The 22849-nt window shown below is 40.0% G+C and overlaps 1 protein-coding gene across 1 annotated transcript in view; it reads right to left on the bottom strand.

Annotated features, from left to right (window-relative positions):
- SLC17A8 (solute carrier family 17 (vesicular glutamate transporter), member 8) overlaps nucleotides 1-22849 on the bottom strand; it is a 28135-nt gene that overhangs the window by 4491 nt on the left and 795 nt on the right. The window contains exons 2-8 of the mRNA XM_009069257.1: nucleotides 15530-15782; nucleotides 13042-13160; nucleotides 7890-8004; nucleotides 7329-7416; nucleotides 5378-5464; nucleotides 4312-4451; nucleotides 2630-2779 (exon numbers count right to left, since the gene is read on the bottom strand). Of these exons, the coding sequence (XP_009067505.1) occupies nucleotides 2630-2779; nucleotides 4312-4451; nucleotides 5378-5464; nucleotides 7329-7416; nucleotides 7890-8004; nucleotides 13042-13160; nucleotides 15530-15782 (952 nt within the window). The remainder of the gene's footprint in view (nucleotides 1-2629; nucleotides 2780-4311; nucleotides 4452-5377; nucleotides 5465-7328; nucleotides 7417-7889; nucleotides 8005-13041; nucleotides 13161-15529; nucleotides 15783-22849) is intronic.

The following is a 22849-nucleotide window of genomic DNA, read 5'->3' as shown; positions in this document are numbered from 1 at the left end:
TGTTTCCTCCCTTCCTTCCTTCCTTCCTTCCTTCCTTCCTTCCTTCCTTCCTTCCTTCCTTCCTTCCTTCCTTCCTTGTTTTTCTCTCCTCCTCTCCTATTTCTTTCCTGACAGTAGAAAAAGCTCTGCATATTTGTACGTATTCAAGAGGCACAGGGAAGAGACCCAAGTTAATAAAGAGAAAAAAGAGAACTCTAAAAAGTCTGAAGCTGATGCTCTGATGGAGTTTTTGCTCTCTCCAATAACCAGCAAAGGAACACAAAAAAATTGCTCTAATTTATCTGATTAGAGTAGATGCTCAAAGCTGGGTGATGGAAGGAACATCTCCTTAAGGCCCAAGAAGAGAAACCAGAGCACAAGTGAGAATCTCACCTTCGAAATATCATGCAGTATCTCTAGCATTCCATGGTTGCTCTAAAGAGTTGCATAGAAGATTGTTAATACTAAATTCTACTGTAGATATCAGAAAGCTCTGCCTTATGTGTCCTGATATTGGAGTGCTGTATCTTGGTTTTCAACTGCTTTTATATATTTTTGTTATTCATGTTCTCAAGGAGTTCCTTTCTGTTACCTGCCATTGTGTAAAGGAAGGAAGCACCTGCACATTGTTTATGGACTGAAGAACATAGGGTATAAAACCCGACATTATGATATAATTTTACAAATTATTAAATAAGCATATGTGTAAAGTCATGCAAGTATTTTTATTCTTGTCAGATTGCAGCCTATGAACTGATGCTCATCTTCTTTTCATTTTCACAGAATTACAGAACCACAGAATGCTTGAGGTTGGAAGGACCCTCAGGAAGTCATCTTCAATCCCTCTGCTCAAGCAGGATCATCTAGAGAAGATTGCCCAGGAATGCATCTGGACAGCTTCTGAATGTCTCCAAGGGTGGAGATTCCACAACCACTCTGGGCAACCTATACCAGTGTTCGGTCACCTTCATAGCAAAAAGGTGTTTACAGATGTTCAGAGGGAACCTCATGTGTTTCTGTTTGTCTCTTGACATTGTCCCTTGACCTGTGAGTGGGCACTACTGAAAAGAGCTTCATTTCATCTTCTTTACATTGACCCTTGAGATATTTTTACATATTGATGAGAACCCTGCTGAGCCTTCTCTTCCCCAGGCTAAACAGTCCCAGCTGTCTCAGCCTTTTCTGACATGAGAAAAGTTCCCATTCCTTAATCACCTTCATGGCCCATCACTGGACTCCCTCCACTGTGTCCATGTCTCTCTTGTACTGGGGAGCCTAGAACTGGACACAGTACTTCATGTGTGGCCTCACCAGTGCTGTTTGTGTAGGAGGGAAAGATCATCTCCCTCTAGCTGCTGGCCTTGGCATAATGCAGCACAGGATACCATTAGTCTTTACTGCAAAGGCACACTGCTGGCTCATGTCCAACTTGGTTTCCTGCAGGACCCTCAGGTCCTTTACTACTAAGCTGCTTTCCAGCTGGGCAGACCCCGACATATATTGATTTTTGTTTTCCCAGGTGCAGGACTTTGCACTTTCCCTTACTGGACTTCATGAGGTTCCTGTCAGCCCATTTCTCCAGCCTGACAAGGTTCCTCTGGATGGCAGCACAACCCTGTAGCGTATCAACCACTCCTCCTGCTTTTGTGTCCTCTGCAAACTTGCGGAGGGCACACTCTGCCCCATCATCCAGATCATTAATGAAGATGTCAAACAGGATCAGACTCAGTATGACCCCCAGGATACAGAGTTTTGGTGATCATCAGGTCATCTTCTAGAAGCTTTTCTTTGAAGCAGTAATTTAGTAAGAAGTTTGAGTTTACTTTCTAGGGTATTCAACCTTGTTACAATGACTCTTGTTCAGTTTTACATCGTTTTTTAATTAGTGTGGTACACAGAGGTGCAACTCTAGCATTAATGAAAGGCAGGTCAGGAAAAAACACATCAAATTCTTCTTAATATTCATGTTCTTCATCTCCATGCTGTACTTGGTCATTCAGAGCACCATTGCTACCATGCTATAACCATTGTTACTATTGCAGAACCTGGGCACACTGTGCTCCCAGAACACATAAATAATGACGTTGTTTGTTATCAGTTAGCAGCATTACACTTCCATGAAAATAATTTATGGCATAGCAATCAGGTTTGTTAAAGGAAAGGTTTTTTTAAAAGGGAAAACTTTTCTAAAACAATTATTCTGAATTCCTCATTCATGCCCTGAAAAGGGAGATTAACAGTACTGACTTTAATGAAGTGGCAGTGAATATAAATCTATAAACAACTGACACCTTGTTCTTAATTGAAAAATCATGAAAATAAAGAAGAGGATAAAAATTACCTGGCAAGTAATGCTAAACAGCCAACACTAAGCAAAACATGCATGTCTATTTACTTACTTACTTTGTGATTTTCATGATTTGTGGGGGGTTTTAATCAACTGTTTCCCAAAACTACTTCTCCAGTCTTTTATTTTCTAATAATTCGACACTTGCATACTTTTATTTCTATCAGAGCATCAGAAGTATGTCATCCCAAATGCTTAACCACCCTTTCAGTAAAGAAAGTTTTCCTAATGTGCAACCTGAACCTCCCCTGGCACATCTCCTACGGTGAGGTCTATGGTCACTGCTTCATCTCAGACATTTACCTTGCTTATTGCAAATCCAAAGACTTCTTCAAAGTAAGCAGGCTGACTTATAAGGAGCAAATAGAAGGTCCAGCTTCTGCAGAAGTTTGCCACAATGATTGCGTAAACGGGCATTGAAGTGAAAAATCTCTTCCATGGAGTACTAAATTTCTAGGGACAAAAAACCCCAAAGTTAGTAGACAGAGGCAGAATAAAGAATCAGTATGTTTTATTATCAAGCCTATCCAGTGCATTGCCTGCAACTTACATCGCATATTAGAATTCAAGTGAAATATATCTCTTGAATTAGTGGCAAAAAACAGGTAGAGAAACTTTCTTAGTATAGTAAGGAGTTTTAAGATGAATACTGTACTACTATTGCCCTGCTCACTGAAATTACAAGGTCTTCTGGAATTCTGCTATTGGGTTAACAGGAGCAGTAACAGAATTAAAGAAAATTAGACAAAACCTTGTGCCATTCTTCACTTTTTGGCATGATGCAGTTTGAGACATTCCACTGAAAGGAGTATGAAAAAAGGGTTATCCAAGCTAAGATACACACAGTAGCACAGCAACGAGCTACCTACTTCAACCTGATTAATTTAATTTTTAAAAAAAAAAGGTCTGTGGTAGAGGATTGAATTTCTGTAACTTGTTTTAAGCATTTCCAGTTTCTATTTATGCTCCAATACTCCATATACCAAAACCAAAACAAACTTCAGAGACCTATTTACTTTTAATAGAATTCCAATCAGAAGCTGGAATATGTAGTTATGGTAATATACATTGATGTTCTGCTCTCTTTAAAAAATATTAGCTGTGTTCTACAGGCAACTGTATGCCTGCACTCATGTGTGAATGCAGGAAGGTGGTACTAGTGTCCTCTGCAAGAAAACCACTGTACAGCAAGGGAAATCCATGAGCTGAACACCAGCCAAGACCCGAGTGGCCTCAGCCAAACTTCAGGAGCATGCCCAAAAGGAGAGTCTGGTACTTTACACTCTCAGTAAGGCTATTAACCAAAACATGTAGAGGAAAGGGCTTGGAGTTGCTTTGTTCCAGAATGTTCAGGACTAAAAGCCAAGAAAGAACAGTTTACAAATAAATACCTTTGTTTTTCGTTACTAGCAAAAATAAGTTGCCTAAAGGAGTGGAGAGAAATTTGATGGGAAAATAAGCGTTAGCTCAAAGTTTCCTTGATCTTCCAGGATCTTCTCAGAGAGAGAATGAGAAGCCTTAAAAGAAAAACCTGATCTGCTGTGAGACTAAACAGAGCAGAAACCCCATCCTTAAACTTTCAGAACTACAGTCATCCTTAATAGGAGTTCAAAAGGCCACTGGATAATTTAACATCTGCAGCCAAGTTCTTATTTAGCTAAATTCACTTACATGTTTTGAAACACACTTGATAGTTACTCAAGAGCAGGAGACCAGAATGTGGTTCCCCCTCTCATCTCATCCCTTCCCTTCCTAGATCAGAAAAACCCTATAAGCTGAAACAGTATTACATTCTTTACCTGTATTCATTGTGTTCAGCTGCATGAGCCTGATCTTGCAATTTTCGTAAAAGGAAAAGCCCCTAAACATCAACAGAAACTAGTTCTGCTGCTCTTATGCAGCTAACAGTACCCATCCAGTCATATGCTCATCTTGTGCAAAGTGCTCACAAATTATAACAAGAAACCCTTTTTTTTTTTACTTACACTTGTATTAGCTAGGCTGGTTCCTTCTCCTATACTTGTTTCTATATATATCCTTTCTTCACTGGTTATTGTTGGATGTGCAGCAGGGCTCTCATAGGCGTGAAGCAGCCAGAACATGTACCAAACAATTCCAAACATTCCTGCAGAGGCAGGAAAAGCAAAGCTTTGTTTTAAAAGCCAATAAAGCTATACTTCAGTGTCTGAAGGCCTTGACATTAGTTTCAAGAGTTTGTTCACCCATTTGTTTAAACCAAACCTGCATAGCAATTATGCCCAGGGAAGTAATGAGATATGGTAACTAACTCTATGTATATTGTATGCCTGCTTGCAAAGCATTTGAGCATCTTGTCACTTGTATTACGTGGTCTGCACAGGGCAGAGAAAAGGCAGAGGGAAAGCTCTATGTAAGACCTGGGGAAGGAAAAGAGCAGTCAGGCCATCACATGGTCACAATCTGCATAAAAGGACTTCACAATCAGATGGTGGTGGCAAATCTTGTGGTATGTCCAGTGTCTCCAGAGAAAACCTGTCTTAACTGGGCTGCCGATGTGCATGACTGGGTTGAAGCCAGCTCTGCCACACACTATGGAGAAAAGAATGAGGCACCACAGATCAACCACAAGGCCATATCCATGTGATGGAACCACTTTGTAAAGGTGGCACTGCTTTACTAAAAATAGGCAGCATGGCGAGTATTTCTCAGTTTTCAGAGGCATTTGGCTCCCCTTCAGCAGCATATGCTGTGACATTCATTGTTAGTGTGTACTCCAGGGCAGATAGCACACAAGTGTTTGTGCTGCAGAAGAGCCTTTGCAACTGCATCCAATCCTGTCACTGGGTGACCATGAGTTGTAGCCTGCTTTTTACAATTTTATGACCTTTTGTAACAGATTATTGCAAATTAAAAGCTCTCAGAATCCACACTAAGCAGAGAATAAATTGGAATACCCATTTGCAACATCTTCATTCATCAAAATAACTTTTGATCCATCTTGTTATACAGGTTCAAGTAAAGAGCTGGCAGTACCAGTCTAGTGGGAGAGGTCCTTCATATGAAGCAACTCACCATAAATATAAAAGACAGATGACCATCCTATATACTGTACCAACACACCTGCCAGGGGCATGGCAACCACTGCACCTGCATAAGACCCTGAGGAGAAATGGATTAATAAAACATGTCAGTTATGACAGGTGTGCCCAGATTTCAGAGCAGACAATCCAGACAGGTGTTCATGTGGGCAGAACCGGAAGGACATGTCTGGCTGATTTTTTTAAGAACATGGAGAATGGGATGGGGAAGCTCCAAAATTTTGCTTGGGATGGTGGGAAGGACTGACCCTTGTTGGTGTGGGATCACCAGTCTCATTTTGCAGTTAGAAGGGTTGAGCCCTGTAGATAAATAGGATTTGCAAATCCAAGACTGATGACAGTCTGCCACAGAGGCATAAGCTGTATGTGTGCACTTGGGTGGGAAATCCCACCTAACCCAGTGGAGTGGTGTATGAGGTGAACTCTGGAGAAGCTAATGGTCCAAGTTTCAGAAGCCTTCGTGGTGTCAAGGAATCCTGATGATTGCAGATATTCTAGAAGGCTCTTGTCATGGTTCTAGACCCATGAGTCCACAAGCACTAGTATGAGAGGGGATGTTCAAACCACACCTGAATCAATATAACCATGTTTAGTTCATATCAGTGGCATGAACAAACAGCTGGAATAAATAGGCAAATGTTGACAGGAAAAGAAAGGATAAAAATGTGGTCTGTGCCAAGGTTTCTGATTGGGAAATACATAATATGGGTGAAATATATTTCCAAGTGACTTGCAGAAAGAGATGAGTATTTAAGTACAATCTGGACATTTTGTTTTGGTGCATGACAGTGCCAGTGGCTTTACATGTGAAGTGTTGTTTTGAATTATTATAGGATATTAGAGACTTGTGATTTTGAGAGTATTACATACTTTGTTAATAAACACTTGCTAATGCTCTACTCATTAGCAAATACTTCTCTGCAGTGGTTCACTGTGAACCTTCTCCCTTGCATCCATGTAATTCATTTTTCCTAAAGCAATAGAAAAGCCCCAGGCCAGAACGTAGACAGAGAATCCAGGAACCAAGTTAACATGGGATTTCCTACTTTTTCCATTGTTCCTGTGCACATTTCGAGTGCAAGTATCTTTGACCTGTAGCCACAAAAATGGATGTTGAGCTGCAGGATGGATCTTTCTCTATCGAGTCCTAGGATTTCAAGGAAAGGACATTGAGGGTAGAGAGGATTTTCTTTTGATCTGTTCTTCCTCAGAAAGTAATCACTAAATCCTGAAGTCATCTGTATTAGAAGTAAAATTTCCATAATACAGAAACCTGGCAGGTTTTTTCCTCTTGTTTCACTTCTCCTTTTATCCTTTCTCTTGTATTTTAGTACTGTATTTTCCCTAGCATTGCAGCTCCAAGGCTAATGGACAGAATTTTTTTCCTGTGACTTTTACATTTTCAACTGAACATTTTCTCCTACAGACATTCATTTTCAGCTGTCAGCATTGGAAAGGGAGACAGAAAAGAGAGCAAAGTACATGCCTGATCATAACTCAAAATAGAATGACACAGAACAGCTAGTGGCAAGAAGTTACATCACCTCCACTGCAGTATATTGTGCAGCCAGCCTAAAGTACTCAAGTTCTTCTAAAAAAATTTTGAACTGTGTGCTTGTTTAGGGCCATCAATTCAGTATGTATAATAAATGGAGTCCTAAGGATGAAGCAAATAAAAAAAATGCAACACACTTTCTCTCATGTGACACCTCTAGACCCGTTTTAGTTTACTGAGAGAGCCATTCTGAGTGTAAGCTTTAAATGATGAAATGATGACATATTAAACAGAAAGGACACTCAGGTTCCGGAGCTCACAGTACAGCAAAGGGCAGAGGGTTTGCTTTTGTCTTTTAAATAATGAAATCAATAAAACAAATCTCATAAGAATGTGTGCTTACATAAACCGTATAAGCCTATCAACTTACCACAGAACGATGTGGTGGCCAACCTGCTTCTCTCCAGCGGTGGAGCCCACTTGCTCCACATCCCGTGGCAGGCTGGGTAGGTGACACCCTAGCAGACATTTCACACATTATATGATTTGCTTTCACTATATTTCTACTTGAAGTAGTTGCTGATACTGTCCATGCTGTCTAGCTGTTTGTCACCATGGAATGATGCAAGAAGGGTTAGGTGAGCATGGAAGGGCTCAGTTGTTTGGGTATGAAGATGTCAAACTAATTTGGATTACTTATTATGTAAATAGTAATATGTTCTGGGATAAAAATGCTGTTTAGTATATGCAGTGCATGGCAAAAGTAAATTAAAATAGCTCAAACTGCAGCACCAGAAATATAAACATTTTCTTTTAAGTAATTTAAAATATATAAATCAGTACAATTAATGAATTATCATCTAAAAATGAGTAGCAAGTAAAACTGTAGGTTGATCAGAAAGCCTCATCAAAAAAAACCCTACAATTTTTTAGAACCAAATCTCAAAAAACAAACTGTGTTTGAAAGGATCAAAATGGTGAGTGCTCCTACCTCCACCAGACCTTGCAGAATCCTTACAAACATCACACACCCATAATGCACTCTTGCTGCAGAAGGGATGATCATGTTCAGTGTGGATGTTAGAAAGATAGCTGCTCCAAATACTCTGTGGAGAAAAGTAACATGAAAGGGAATATAAATACTGTCTATTTTTCAGAAGTGACACTGTTTCCAAGTACAGTTGCAGAGAAAGTTATACCTACAACCATCTCAATAATCCAAATATTTGTAAAGTCCCCTTATTGTCAAAAGGGAATAAATCTCCATATGATCTATACATTTACTTCTCTGAATGGAACAGACTTTTTACACACATACTCCATATGATCTATACATTTACTTCTCCGAATGGAACAGATTTTTTACGCACATGTAAAGGTGCTGGATTTTTCTTTGTATCAGAGGATTACATATGGATGTTGGTACTGGAGGCACCGTTTATATGAAACCTGACCTGAGAGAAGCATTGCTATCCTGGGAATTACTTAAATCTTGTTATAACAATAGGGTTTAACTTATATTAGGTTAGGTCTAGTTTAAGAGGCTCTGTGAACACAGGAGTGTGCTGGTTAGTTCCACTTGCACCTGCTAGAATGTGTAACAGGGCTGATTAAGATCAACCCCTTTCCAATGCCACTTCTCTAAATAACAGCTACAAGAGTCCTTTGTGACTATGACATAAAAAAGACATTTCTACTGGATGACTTCTGTGAAAAGCCTGATATAAACATTTTGTTACCCTGCTTGGGAAGAGCACTTGCTGCAGCTGGGCATAAGTCACTCAAGGCTCTAAATGCAGCCGGGGCCACTGCCTTTGGGAAATCATTTGTGGCCTCCCAAATGTTAGCACTCATTAGAGAAACAGGCAGCAGAAACCTCTGTGTAGTGGTAATGCATACAAGCAGCAGCCCTGAAGGTGCAGACCACTCAGAGGCCCTGGGGTGGCACTCAAAGCTGTGTCTGCCTTGCTCACCTCACTCTGTGAAAGCTTTTCCCAACATAGACATAGGCTTTCCTATATTTACCTGAAGAGTGGTACACACTTACTGCCCTGTGTGGATTATAAACTGTGACATCAGACATGGAAGACAGCTGGACTACAGGGCAGTTTCTTCAGTATGGCCTGGGCTCCAGCTTGTGCCCAGAAAGGACATCTGGGAAACTCATTTGAAAACTGAGACTGCTGCACCATGACAAATGCCACTGGAAACCAAGAAATAGACTGGGAACAACTAGCTGGAACCATCCCTGAAATTACTACTATTAGTAGGAACAAGCTGTCTTTGCTTGATTAGATCTCATATATCTTCACATCTGGCTGACTGAAGGCTTTAGGTTTCCTTTCTGTGCAATATAAGGTTCCATAACTTTGTCATGAACTCTGAATATCAGGAGTGCTTTACTCCAGTATCTATGAAAGTTGATATACATGAGGAGCCCCTCTAAGATCTGTTACAGCTCCGAAAAATATCAGAACTAGCAGTAGGAGTTCTCCACAGGTGCCACGCACCATTAAAATGGAATGGATAACTACTAATCCTCAGTAGTTTACTGTCTTCTTTGTGTTGCCTGAAATTGCAAACAGCCATGCCTGGCTCCCTGTGGACAGCCTTTGTATGGGAGATCATCCATTCTGCAGCCAGAACTGTTGCAGCAGTTGGTGGCCCTGCAGACCACAGCACAAGGATACAGGAGGTCAATCCAAAGCTACCCTGCCTTGCTCCAAGACTCCAGGTGACACCTTGAGAATAAAGCAGCCTCTTCTGTCAGGGCCTTGAGTTCCTAGCGACACTGATGTTAGTTACCAGCATCCTGCTGTTTGTGGTCTGTAGCTCATGTTTGTTTTCAAACCATTCAAATTCAGTGATGTTTAACAAGCTTTGAATTGCCTTGTTACAAGTGTGGAACTCCACAAAGATACATTAAGTCTTGTTTTGATATATGAATGGTATTAGACAGGTATTTGATCAAAAACCATGTGATTTGGACAACAGCAGTATTTCTCCCCTTTTGATATTTCTACCAAATACGTACACAGATCTTATTGTGTATAGCTGTTTATCAAGTTCCACTTCAAAATACTGAGAAAATTTTAAAACATTTGTTGCAATTCTTCTTGGTTTTGTTTTCTTTTAATAGGGGTTTCAATTGTTGGCATTTCAGTCTCTTTTTGAAAACTTATTCACAGGAAATATATGTGACTTCCTTTTTTTTTCTTAGTATTCACAGTAGGATTAATGGCAGTTTTATAGCACAAAGAATCTACAGAGATCAACACTATTTTATCTAAATTCTCTACACCTAGTGAAAAAACAGCAGTCCATGCCTAGACATCTCATTACCTGAGTGACAAGAAAGCACTAAACAGATGAGCACAAAAGCAAAGAGACTGAGCACACTGGCAGAGAGAAGTGACAAAGGAACAGATTTACATAGAAAAGAGTCTGAAAATCTGAACCAGAATGGAAAGTCCACATTCATATCTTGACATTTAGGAGAATGCTTTCAAAGCCAAGTAAACATTTAACTCAGAAATAAGTATTACTTATCTCTCTATTATGGTCAGTGAAGAAAAGACATTTGCACCTTGCTTTCTTACCACTAGTAGAAATATCAGGTCTCTTACCATAATGCTATTGACTCAGAGAACTACAGCAAGTCATGTAAATTAATAAGCATGTGAAAGAATAGACTGTAAGAAAGAGAATGTCTTTAATTATCCAAACAGCTAGCCCTGAAGACCAGGTTTCCAATCTCTGCTACTGCATTCAATGCCAGCTCTTAATACGACTAGGTTGTAAATGCATCATTTATACTGAGTTAGAACCAGTCACTCTTCTGCTGCTATTTAAAAGGTTGAGTAGTGTTTCCACTGCCATTTGTCCCAAAGAAATTGGTCCCCTTCTTGACTAAATATATGCCAGGTCTTTTCAATTCATTCACATATTCTTCTCTCCTCACTACCATGATCCCCAGAGATCAAAGCAAACTTGTTCAGTGACAGACTCCTCTGCCCAGGAGGGTCCTCATACTGAAAACTATTATCAAGAGGTGCTGTGTGTTTCATGTATCCACCAAAGAATGATGAAATTACATTTAGATGGGTGTTTGAGGATAAGCAGCAAATTAAAGGGATGGTGTCACTAAATAGTTCATAAACTTTATTGGTGGAATGCAGATCTACATCAGTTTGGGTGAATGTATACAAATTACACAGTGTTAGATGGTTTTGGTACAAAATGATAAAGCACTCAATACTTTCAGCCATTCTGAGATCCATTTGAATCCCACATTATTACAGATGTTTATGTGCACTAGAGAAGTGTCTGGGGTGGAGGCATCCATGTATGTTCAAGGTTGCAGAGTTTAAACAGGTGACATAATAGTCTTTGCCTAATTCTGTAAGGTCAGTAATAGGATAGAATACTATTAGCTATAGAATCCTAATAACCCCTCTGAAACAAAAACTCAGCACCACTGGTGAATCTACCTAAGCTGAAATTGGTTGGGTAAACAAGGAATAAAGGTAAAATATGGACTTAGGCAGACCTGTAATCCTATTACTGCAAATAGAAATTCTCTTTGAGCTATTTTTGTTCCTCATCAAATTGATGAGGAACATCAATTCCATACTAAACCCAGTTCTGATAGTCAGATCCATAATGTGATGTAGCATAGCATTAGATTGAGTCAGAAACTCTCATGGGGATAGAAATACAGCTTTCTGTGCATATGCATGGTATGTACCTAAGGAAGCAGTCTGCTGACAAAATACATTACAGCATAAACATGGTTGATTTTACTGTTTGAAAGTAAATTAAGGAAACAAAAGCCAAACTGAATTATTCAGCCAACAATGTGCACATCTGTGTTTTGGAGCCCCTCTGCTGAAAAAGCTGGTGGCAAGACTAGAAAGGCTGGGGAAATAATTAAGCTTAGTTAATTTGTTTGGCTTATTCAGCAGATGGAAAAATGCTCTGCTCAGGCACTGCTACGTGGTAGAGAAATTAATAATTGAGGATGTTAACAGTGTTGAAGAAGCAGTGCAAACTGAACTCTGAGTAACTTCTGGTTATGGACAGAGGGAAATTGGGACTGAACAGTCTGGGCAATTGTACAGGATTACTCTGTTCTGAAGTCATTTCCATAAGGGCCTGTGGGTGGAAAGAACATCCAGGCAGTCTTGTAACCCCTATAGCTCTTTGAGAAATGCAAAGTACTTTGATTTAGGACAAAACAATATATAACTGATCTTAAAGACCTTTTCCAGTTCTGACATTGTTTATAGCTAGGTCACATCTTGTTTGCAGAGAATGAAATGAATACCAACCATCTTTTTTTCTTTTATCTGAATATCCTAAATGCCCTCAAGAGCTCATTCACCAACAGCTGTCTTCACACCACCTCTCTCTCTCTCTCATGATCATATGTCAAGTTCTGAAGACTTTTTGAAGTAAAGCCCAAAGCCAAAGTTAACTTTGGCAAAATTACTTACTTTTCTTATTCACATTTTCAAAAGCGGTTCAATTTAAAAAAAACCCAAACAACCACAATAAAATTGGCCAACAAACACATTGATCATAGAAATCTGTGTAGATGCTCAGATTTCACAAACCAGAAATCATGAGGCTCTAACAGAAGTTCTGTGGAATCTTAATTACAGTCTGTAATCCATCCATGGATGAGGATGGACTTGTGATTTCAAAATATAAAGAGTTTTGTAATTCCTTCATGCCCAACTTCAGTCCACAGGGAAATTTTAGAAGGGAAAGGTCAAAATTTGCTGGGAAATTCTTGTTTAATATCAAGTTGAGCTAAAAATCACTAAGGTAACTTCTGAAAGACAAATGCTACAACCATTGTCTGAAGCATTAGGTGTGATGTTCCTAACACTCTCCAGAAAGCATTATTGTTTAGAGGAGAAATGTGTAAATATTTGAGATAAACCAGTTAAACTGGAAGAATCAGCAATAGACCCATAATAGAATACTAGTCCCATTTTTTATTATAGATATGAATACTGCATTTTCAGCTTCAAATGTGCATTTCTAAACCCCATCAATTCACTATTTGAGTGAATTTAAACAGTGTAAAACAGTCATCAGCCTGTAAAGCTTAATTCTTTTGCTTATTGTTTTCTTACCTGTTAGCAGCCAGTTTGTTTGAGATGAACCCGCCTGGAATTTGTGTCACAATGTAACCCCAGAAAAAAGAGCCATGAATGAGTCCCACTGTCTCTGGATCCCAGTTGAATTGGGCTGTCTGTAAGGAATGGGAAAAATGCTATAAGATGAAGCATAATCATTGTAAGACAACCATTGTTTGGAAGTCACACATAAGCCACCCCATCCTCCAAATCAAGGCAGCCTCTTTATGCTGGCTGTTTGGGGTTGCTGAGCATGAAAGCCACGAGTTAAGGCAAAAAGATGTCCAATTCCCATGTCAGATTACAACTTTTGCTCTTAGTTTTCAGTCAAGTGGATAGGAGGGGGAAAGGTTTCCTCCGAAAGGTAACTGACACTGGACCTTCGTCTTTGCAACTTGCCACTGCTTCCCCTTGGGCTACTTAATCCTGACACCTTTGTTTTCAATTCTGCTCAGAGTCAGAAGAAGGACCTGATGCCTTTCAATGGACATATCTGTTTCCCCAAGATTATCAAGGTTGCTTAAGACCTTTGGGTTGATCTGCCTCCTGTCCAGGCTTATCCATGGTTCTCCCTGTAAGGGACAAACTCTGACCATCCACTGACAGCATCAAGAGGCATGGGAGCACAAGGTGGTGTGGGTAGGAGTGTTGTGTGGGATAGCACCTGAAGGCAATCTGAAAATAGAGCTAAGGAACACTAGCTAGTGACTAGTTTATCTTTTATTAAAAGTGATGCCTACAAAAATACCTGCAACCAAGAGAACTGCTTTCACTGTACACCTCATCCTTGAACACCAAGCAGTTTCAGTCTTCTCAAGGCTTTCCTGTTTTCCCTTGCTTGACATACTTTGTTCATATCCCTTGTGGAGGGATAGCTAAAGCTCAGGGCAAAACATAGACAAAGGGAAGAAAAGAAAGATGGACCCAAGGTGCCTTTCCTGCCCTCCATTCTCAGAGGCCAGAAAGGACCCAGCTCATTATAATCATACTAATCTAAGTCCAGTGTCAACATTTTTTCCATGAGCCCTCAGTTCAGAAAAACTCTTTTGGAGGAATAAGAAACCACAATGTTTTGCTTCATGATCATTTTCATGCTAATCACATGGCAGGAAAAGATGGCTAAGCATGCTGTGAGGAAACAACACAGATGTCTTTTAGATTCAGAATTAAAACTGTCACTAAAACACAACAGGGAAATTAAGACTAGAGTGATAAACCTTTTATTATTATTATTTTTACTGTCTGTGTGCAAAAAGAACAGTTTTTCCAAGTACATTTATATTTTTGTCCCAAACAAGCAAACCAAAAAGCAGCACATTGACCTGCAGGCAGAAAGATGGCATTAATTAGCCAGACATGTTTACAGAGGGCTAAAGGGTTTCCCTCCCCACCAATATGCATTTTGACAAGAGACACACTTTCCTGTGCTGAGTTACATTTCTGTTTAAATACCTAATTTTCTATTAGTGATTTCCACCTGAGTTTCTAGCATTAATTTCTGAAGGCTGAAACACCATGAGATATGGAAGAAGTTCCTGATTCAGGAGGTGCTCCTGTCCAAACAGTATAAGTTTAGATATTTGAAAGGAATTCATCCTATTTTCCTCAAACTACCACTTCTGAGCTTCCCAACCTATGCAGGCATGTCATTTCTCTTGCTCCAGGGTAAAGTATAGAACTGGGAAGTCCCTGCAGGACCACAGGGAACAGGGAATAGAGTGAAGAAATACAGATTCAGCAGCAAGTCTAAGTAGGATCTGGTCAGAGGAGATTGCAGCTGATATCCAAAAATGTTGTTGACAACAAGTAGAGCAAATGTAAAGGTTCAAGTTCAAAAAGTCCATAAAAGGACTCATGACATCACAGCCATATACTAAGGCAGGACAGGCAAACCTAAGGTATGAACTGAACCTGCAATTCCTTGGGTGCATTGATAAAGGTATGTAAACATCTGCTGTGGGCCACATGCCATCTACTGCAAATTCCAAAATAGCTTGGCACCTGGCTCTGAATACCTCCAGGCAGCACTCCATGTTGTCAATAACATGATACCTTATTACCACTGACTAAGATCTTGAAAGCTATCTATTAATCTGAATACAGTGGGTGCAGCACTACATTAAACAATAATTCCTTCTGTAGCAGCATCAGAGCGTGTTTCCTTGAGAGCCAGTAAATGGCAAAAACTTCTGCCACCACAACAAAATCTGCCTACAACTAAAAGATCAGGGACCTGGTAGACATACAAGCCAATTCACTTCTCATTTCTGCTATTTACACCCTCTCTGTCACATTACAAATCCTCAGATCTTACAGATTTTTCATGTGACTTTGTCAGGTAAATAGGAGTTAAATACCTGCAGATCTATCTGAACTGAGACTCATGTGCCTCCCTCCCTCAGTTTCTTGAGCTATATTTACACAGTACTTCGATGTTTTTGCAACGGGGTCTGCTCAGAAGAGAGAAAGGAAGATGTTTTCTCACCTGCACCTCTGGTTTCCCGTCAACATAAACGGTGTTGTTGTTCACCATTTCCACAATGGCAACCCCCAGGTTGCACCTAATTCCGAAGGAGATGCAGAAGCCCAGGCCGCTCATGATGGCGATGATGTAGCGCTTGGGCAGCCCACAGCAGTAGCACTCACACAGCGCTGGCCTGCGCGTGCTCGCCCGCACTGGCTGCCCCTCTTCTGTCAGCTCCATGTGCTCCTCCTCTACATTGGTGCCATCGATTTTCCTAAATGGATGGAAAAAGGAAAACATGGCTTTATTGACTCAGTAAAATTTGCTGAAATGTGGATGGATAGTGCTCCAGTCACCTGCTAACTCATCTCCTTGTGTGGCATTCGTCTCTTGGTGGTATTGATAACGGGGATCGAATAGTTAAAGCTAAGAGTAGGATAGGGGATAGTCAAGTAGAGAGCATCTGAATAAACAGAAGATCAAAGATTGATTAATAAGGAATTGGTTTAGTTTATTAAGCATGAAGAGGGTAGAATTTAGGGCATTATTTTAGCTTAGGTAGCGTAAAAACAATGTATTTACAAGGCAGAAAAACTAGATACAGCTGGACTCAGGGCCTGGCAGCAGAAGAGCAAGACCAAAGAGCATGTGCCAGACTCAAAGGTGAAAAGATCAAGCTGATGAAGACCATCGGCCTTCCTCCTGATGATCCCTGGACGACCACCAGAGACCATGGAACTAATGCCAAGTGGGAGGAGACAAAGGAGGAGATGATGATAATGATTTCCAAGAACTAATTATAATAATAACCACCCATTCCTGGAAATAATTAATATGTATGAGCATTTAGTGTATATAAACCGTGAAGTTTTAGTCCCTGGTTGCACAAGTTTGGTGGAGCGATCCCCCTTGTGCCCAGCGCTGAATAAACAAATCCCCGCTACTCAGAGATACAAGTCTGTGAGTAGTTCTTTTCCAGCCTTTTCTCGGCATCAGTATGCTGGGAAACCTGGGAAAGGTTAGGGGAGACTACACTGTTTTATGAACAACCTCTAAAGTTTGCAAATCTGAGCCGTCTAGTTAGACAGCTAGCTAGAAGATTGTTCATGGGCTATTCATTAGCACAACTATGAAGGCTAAATGGAGGTCTATTTTGATAAATTCCACTAGTTCTTAGGAAATTATACATATGACAAAGTTAACCATAACTTCTAATTAGATCTATTGAGCAGAGCTGCCAGTAGGTTTCACAAAAAGGGCAAATACAACACAAAGCAGGGTTTTGCTCAGCCCAAAACTCCCTGGAATTTGTGAGACAAAAATCAGGGCTGCATAGGAAAAAAGATTCTGGCATCAGGGACCTTATTTAAGATGCAAAAGAGCCATGCCCAGGCTTTCTCTGCCTGAAGAGATTTGAAGCCACATGTTCCCTCTTGTCTGAAACATCCTCACACCACAAGGACTTAGGTCACTGCAAAGTGAACCCCTGCAACTCCTGCTGTTGAATTCATTGCTCTTTGTGTAAAATGCTCACAATTAAATGAGATCTGAAGGAAGACAGGGACTTTCTGGCCTGTTGATTTACCATTCCTTAGGTGAGGCTGAAAGGCCTTTATCAGGGATCAAATTTGGTCTGTCAGCTGCAGTGCAGTTGGGAGGAACTGGGAGGGAAAGTGCCAGGGATGGGCACTCTCCTATTTACTCCGGATAGGAGCAAAGGACACCCAGCCATGTCAGCCTGTGAGAGGTTACCCACCAGCCACCAACTAACATAGGAGTGCAGCTCCACTGGCTTTGCATATCCAGCCTTTTCTTTTCCTACAAGCAACCTAGCAGAGAGATTCATATTAAAAAATATGGCACTTCCATGTAGTCTGGAATTGCATGATAGTGCAATTAAAAATTAATTTGGTCTCTCAATCTGATTGGAGCTATCAACATCATGCTGCGAGACCAGAGAATGTCTCTGGTACAAAACGTGAGGTTAGAAAGAACTGAACACATGCATCCAGATCAGAGCTAGGTAATTCCTTTCCTAACATTAATTTTCCATGCATTTGTTTTATATGCATATTATCAGATTTCTGACATGATGAAACACTTAAGGCCATTTCCAGACATGAATTCATGACCAGACCACTAAACATTACCCACAAGTTTAATGGTAAGCATTTATTAAGGGAGGACTTGATCAGCAGCTACATCACAAAGCTTGTCAGTTTTGGCCTCAGCCTGAAGCAGTGAATTCATGATCCAGTTCCTGTTCTGTCTGCATGGAGTTACATGGAGTACTGTGAAAATATGAACAGCTCGTTAATCTAAAGGAAGCCCATCTTGCCATGTAAGATGGTGAACTGATTTCATTCACTCTTTTCTGATAAGGAGCAACTTATTTCCTTCTTTCACACATCTGCCTGAGTGTATTTGAAATCTAATGCACTTTGGTTTTCCACATAAAAATGGACTATAAAGAAATGTTGACAGAGCATATGTGGATGGGTTACATACTGTCTCATCTACACAGTAGCTGTCTGGGTTTTTTTGAAGAACAGTGTTGATCTAATCACAGCTTTCTCCAGTTGCTGTAAGTCTAATTTACTACCCATCATCTAATAAATAAAAGTCTATACTAAAGGGTTTGCAAATATAGGTGGTAAGTACAGCTTCCTGGGGAGCTTCTTGTGGACCAAGATATATCTTTCCAGTATAAAGGTCCATTTTAAAATCTCATCATTGTTATGCTTTAGAGCTAACTGGTACATAATTTACTACATTATTGCTTTTGCATCACATCATAAATCCATTACTTCAGCCTTAGTCTTAGCAAAAAGAAAAAAAGCATGTTACAGTCCATCAGCTCACATTTTCAACAAACACTAGAATCACAGTGTTTTGGGCCAGAAGGGAACTCCCAGGATTATTTGATTTAATCCCTCGCTCAAAGCAGTGCTCACTACAAAGTTAGATCATTAGCTCATTGCCAGGCTGGAGGGAAGACTTTGCATTAAGGCAAAGTAACACAGGAAACGTGATATTACTGTGGTTGTTATTGAGGGTGATTGAGATCTTATGATTCACTGGCAGGGAAACAACATTTGTTAGTGAAATGAGAGTAATGTAGTCAGACACTCTAAAAATAAGACATCATTTATTCCATGCTCTCTGTGTTAAGTATAGGTAGGTGTAAACAGAACAAAATATCAAAAATAAAGACCTCAGGAAGTGAAAAGACAATTGAATAATAATTTTTAGAGCTGTTGTCATCTCAAAGGCATTATTAACAAACCAAAAGAAACAACTTTTCTTCCTCCAAATAAGCTAAGGTAGTGATTGAATTAAGTCAAAGCACAATTTTTCAAAGTTTTTACTGTTACTAGCTCTCTATTTATAGAGAGATATTAGACACTAATTGGTGCATTATTTTGAGCAGCTGGCAAAGATTAGACACATCGTGCAAAGCCAAAACATCTGTTCTGATCTGGACATTTTCAGCTGGCTGTCAATTCAGATAGGCATGAGCATATCCTTCTGCTCAAATTTGCTGCTAAAGGTGGCAAGCCAGGACTAGCACTATGGCCCAATATTGTCCCTGCACAGAAATTAATTGTTTTGCTATTGTATTTGACTAATCATTAACAGAGGCAAGTCGAAGACTGATCCATGACCCCAAATCCACACAGTATATTTCATACCCCTAGAGATGAATATTAACCCCTCCATATCAGGTTTGTCTTGGAGAAAACCATTTTGCAATAGCAGACCAAAACCACAGGCATTAGAGCAGTGCAGATATTCACAGAGACAGTGCCCAGCCTAGCTTTGGGGCTTTATTTTATTAGACAGGTATAGAATGAAGATATGGCAACTCCATGAAAAGACCAGAAATATCTCTTCCAATAAATCCATGTATTTTGGTAGTGTCACTGATAATTTTCAATAGTGGTTCATCAATGATTTAGATGAAAAATGCTTGAGGGACAGTGCTCTCCTCTAATGATTTGCCTTATGCAGGGGAGCATTTTGCTGCACAGGAAATGTTCAGTCCTTAGGTGTACTTTTTTCCTTTTTCCAGCAAACTTATAATACTTGGCAAGTAAGAAGAGCTAACCTATTCAAAGATATGTGCATCCATGTTCTATACCCAAATGCCACAATAACTGTATGCATCTTTTCTATTCTTTATTAAATGGCTGCTCTGGTGTATACAGAATTTTGAGAGAATGAAAGAAATTTCAGAAATTCCTATCAGTAATAAATAAAATCCCCAGAGCACATGTACTTTCAACAATCTGTATTTATGGGATTTTTAGCAAAGGAATTAATTCTTTCTTCATATGATAAAGTAGGTGGACTTCTACCATTTGATTAAAAACTGATTGATTCTACAATAGCAGACAAATGTTAATATTTGCCATGTGCTAAAACACATTCTAGAATGAATTTCACCAGATATTACAGTCTTTCACAGGCAGCTGCAGCACAATCTTACACAATGCTCAAACCTCACACCCAGAAATCCAGTAATTACTGGTAATCCCTGCACAACTTCAGACTGCACAACTACACAGACTACCAAAAAATATCGTTTATCCAAAAGCAGATACAATCTTCTGAGATCTTATTTACTCTCCAGGAATTTGCCCAGGTGAGAATTTTCCATACGAAATCCTGTAATTGGTGCTTTGGTACCAAATCCCAGCACAGAGAGGCAAACTCTCTTAAGTGACTCAGTGCATGGGTCCTCTCTTGCTGGTTTCTGCATGGTATTTGCATGAAACTCATGGCATGTCTCAAACACCAACGGGCTGCATCTCACAGGTTCTGCACTCTCAAGCTGCAGGACAGCCTTGCAGTTTCTCCTCAGAGCAGCCCCGGAGCACTGGAGGGATGGATGCCCTAGGGGTGCTGCAGCACAGCACTGCACATGTGCATTGTGCCCTTCTACTAACACCACTGTACAAGGAGCCTCACACAACTTGCAAACCAGCTGAGCCTGGACACCCCACATTGTGTCCACAGTGCTGTACGGTCTGGGAGGCAGTAAACTCTCACTACTTGTGTGCAAAGGGAAAATTTGAGAGAACTAACTCTATGACCCAGCACAGTTAAGAGGAGCCCTGTCCAATCAAGGGTATATCGTCCAGCTTCAAGTTGCAGTTTTTAGTAATTTAGGCTAGTTCACCAAGGGACATCTGGAGCAGCTAGAGCTAAACATTTCAGGACCCTGTGTGACATGGCCCATATGACTTTTCATATTAAAAGTGACATTGCTGAGTTGTAAACCCACTCAGTCCCTTCCCACTTCATCAGTAAGCCCACAGTTGCTGTTAGCTGGTCCAAGACTCCTGAAATCCTTAGAGTATGCAGAGCCTAAGATTTTCCTTCAGCTTATGAGTTTTCTTTAACACTAAGTTAACAGAAGGCCCAAAGGGTTTGTGTCTATCAAGAAGCTCTGCATGAAAAGCTTTCTCTTCTGAGAAACATGAGGCTTGCAGAGCCCCTGCTCTGATATCCATTCACCCAAACCTTGAATCTTCTAATTTTTCAAATTTTTTTGATGCCTCACTATAGATAATTGAGAAAATAAACCAATTTTGCATTAAAAATATTTTGTACAAAACATCTTGTGAGACGCAAAGATCTCACAAATGAAACTGCTGCCAAGAGCCTAAAGAAAGGATGTCTCTTGGGTCTCTCAGTTCAGTCCCCCCTGCCTCCCTTCCAGGATCCAAACACTTTAAAGTCACCTCCTGTGAACAGACTCTTGTTTTGCAGCACCCACAAAACGATTTGAGGTTGCTGCACACCCATGAGGAGGCAGTAAGTCACTTCATGCTGCTCATGCTTTAGCACTTGTGCTTGGCTGTGGACAATCACCAGTAAGTCACTTCATGCTGCTCATGCTTCAGCATTTGTGCTTGGCTGTGGACAATCACTATGGAGCAGGCAGTGTCAGGCAGCTGCTCTTGCCAGACATCAGTTCCTGGGGCTGGCATAGTCTCACCATATTTACCAAAGCTAAAACATATTTGTCTACCCACTTTGCTAGTTTTGGCCCCACATCAACACACAGCAGTTGGTGAAATCACTCAGAGGCCTAATAAAGTATGCACGTTAATATAATTCGTCACAAATCAAAAGCTAGCAGAGAAACCATATTCTTTGTTGATTTACACCATATTAAAGTCAATGGAATTGGCTAAAAGAGCAAAGTTGAGTACCAGTATGCAGCTGGTACATATGTATATGTACCGTAATGTAAAAACACAAATGTGTGCTCTTGTTCGTAGGCTAAGCAGTAGTGAATGAAGTCCCAGTTAAAAACAATCATGTTTCATTCATTTACAGAAACCTTCAGACAATCATGTTTCATTCATTTACAGAAATTTTCAAGTATGACTGCATATATCCTACACCACTGCTCAAGCTGCAGCAATTCTTCCTTAGATCTGATTGCAGATATAGTAAAAAGACTTCTATAGTTTAGATTATTTCCTTTGCTGGTTAGTGGATGTAAGGAAGGCACTGGGATACATATGTTTAAAATGGAAAATAATTGCATTCAGGAAAATTTCTTGTATCTCAACTGATATTTGGTTTGATTCAGTGCAGTAGCACTGTTGCTGAAGTGGGATGCCAGTGCTATCTGCTGTGTAGGAACCAGCACGACATCCTTGATACTTGACTACAGAAGGAGAGTAACTTAAAGTGAACCCACTGTGCTGCCACATGACATACTCACTAGATACAAACCCTACATGTGTTTGTCAAATTGGCCAGCAGAGCCCACAGCAAGGAGAATTTATCATTGAAGAAATTATGTAACCCTGGAATTACTGTAGAGTATTATAAAGGTAAAAAAAAGCAGAACATCAGACTTCACCTGTAACACTGTAAATGAAGAAAAGTTAAGTAGAAGCTGTATAGAACACAGATACTCTGTTCACATGATACAGAAATAGAGCAACTGTCTATCTACCAGTGCACATTACGACTCTCTTAATAGTATACATTCTTATTTTCTTGCATGTACACAATGTAGTATAATATATGTAGTTTATTATCCATTTTCTTGTGATCAAAGGCATGTTTAGGTGTGTCAAGAACTATATCTTGGCTCAAAATAGCATTCCCAAAAGAAGGCAAGTGGTGCATATGAAAACAAATACAATTCAGTCACTAGAAACACCTTCAGTTGAAATATGGGCCTGATCCACACAAAGATTTAAACCACTTAACAGCAAGTGTACAAAAGATGCCACTGAACCCTCTGGTTCTCATCTATTGATTACACAAGTAAGTGTTGTCAGTGGCTGTTACTAATAGAAATAATCTTTTAAA

The sequence above is a fragment of the Acanthisitta chloris genome, unplaced genomic scaffold, assembly GCF_000695815.1.
Source record: "Acanthisitta chloris isolate BGI_N310 unplaced genomic scaffold, ASM69581v1 scaffold19192, whole genome shotgun sequence".
NCBI lineage: Eukaryota > Metazoa > Chordata > Aves > Passeriformes > Acanthisittidae > Acanthisitta > Acanthisitta chloris.
This window is presented reverse-complemented; position numbering and strand designations above follow the sequence as displayed.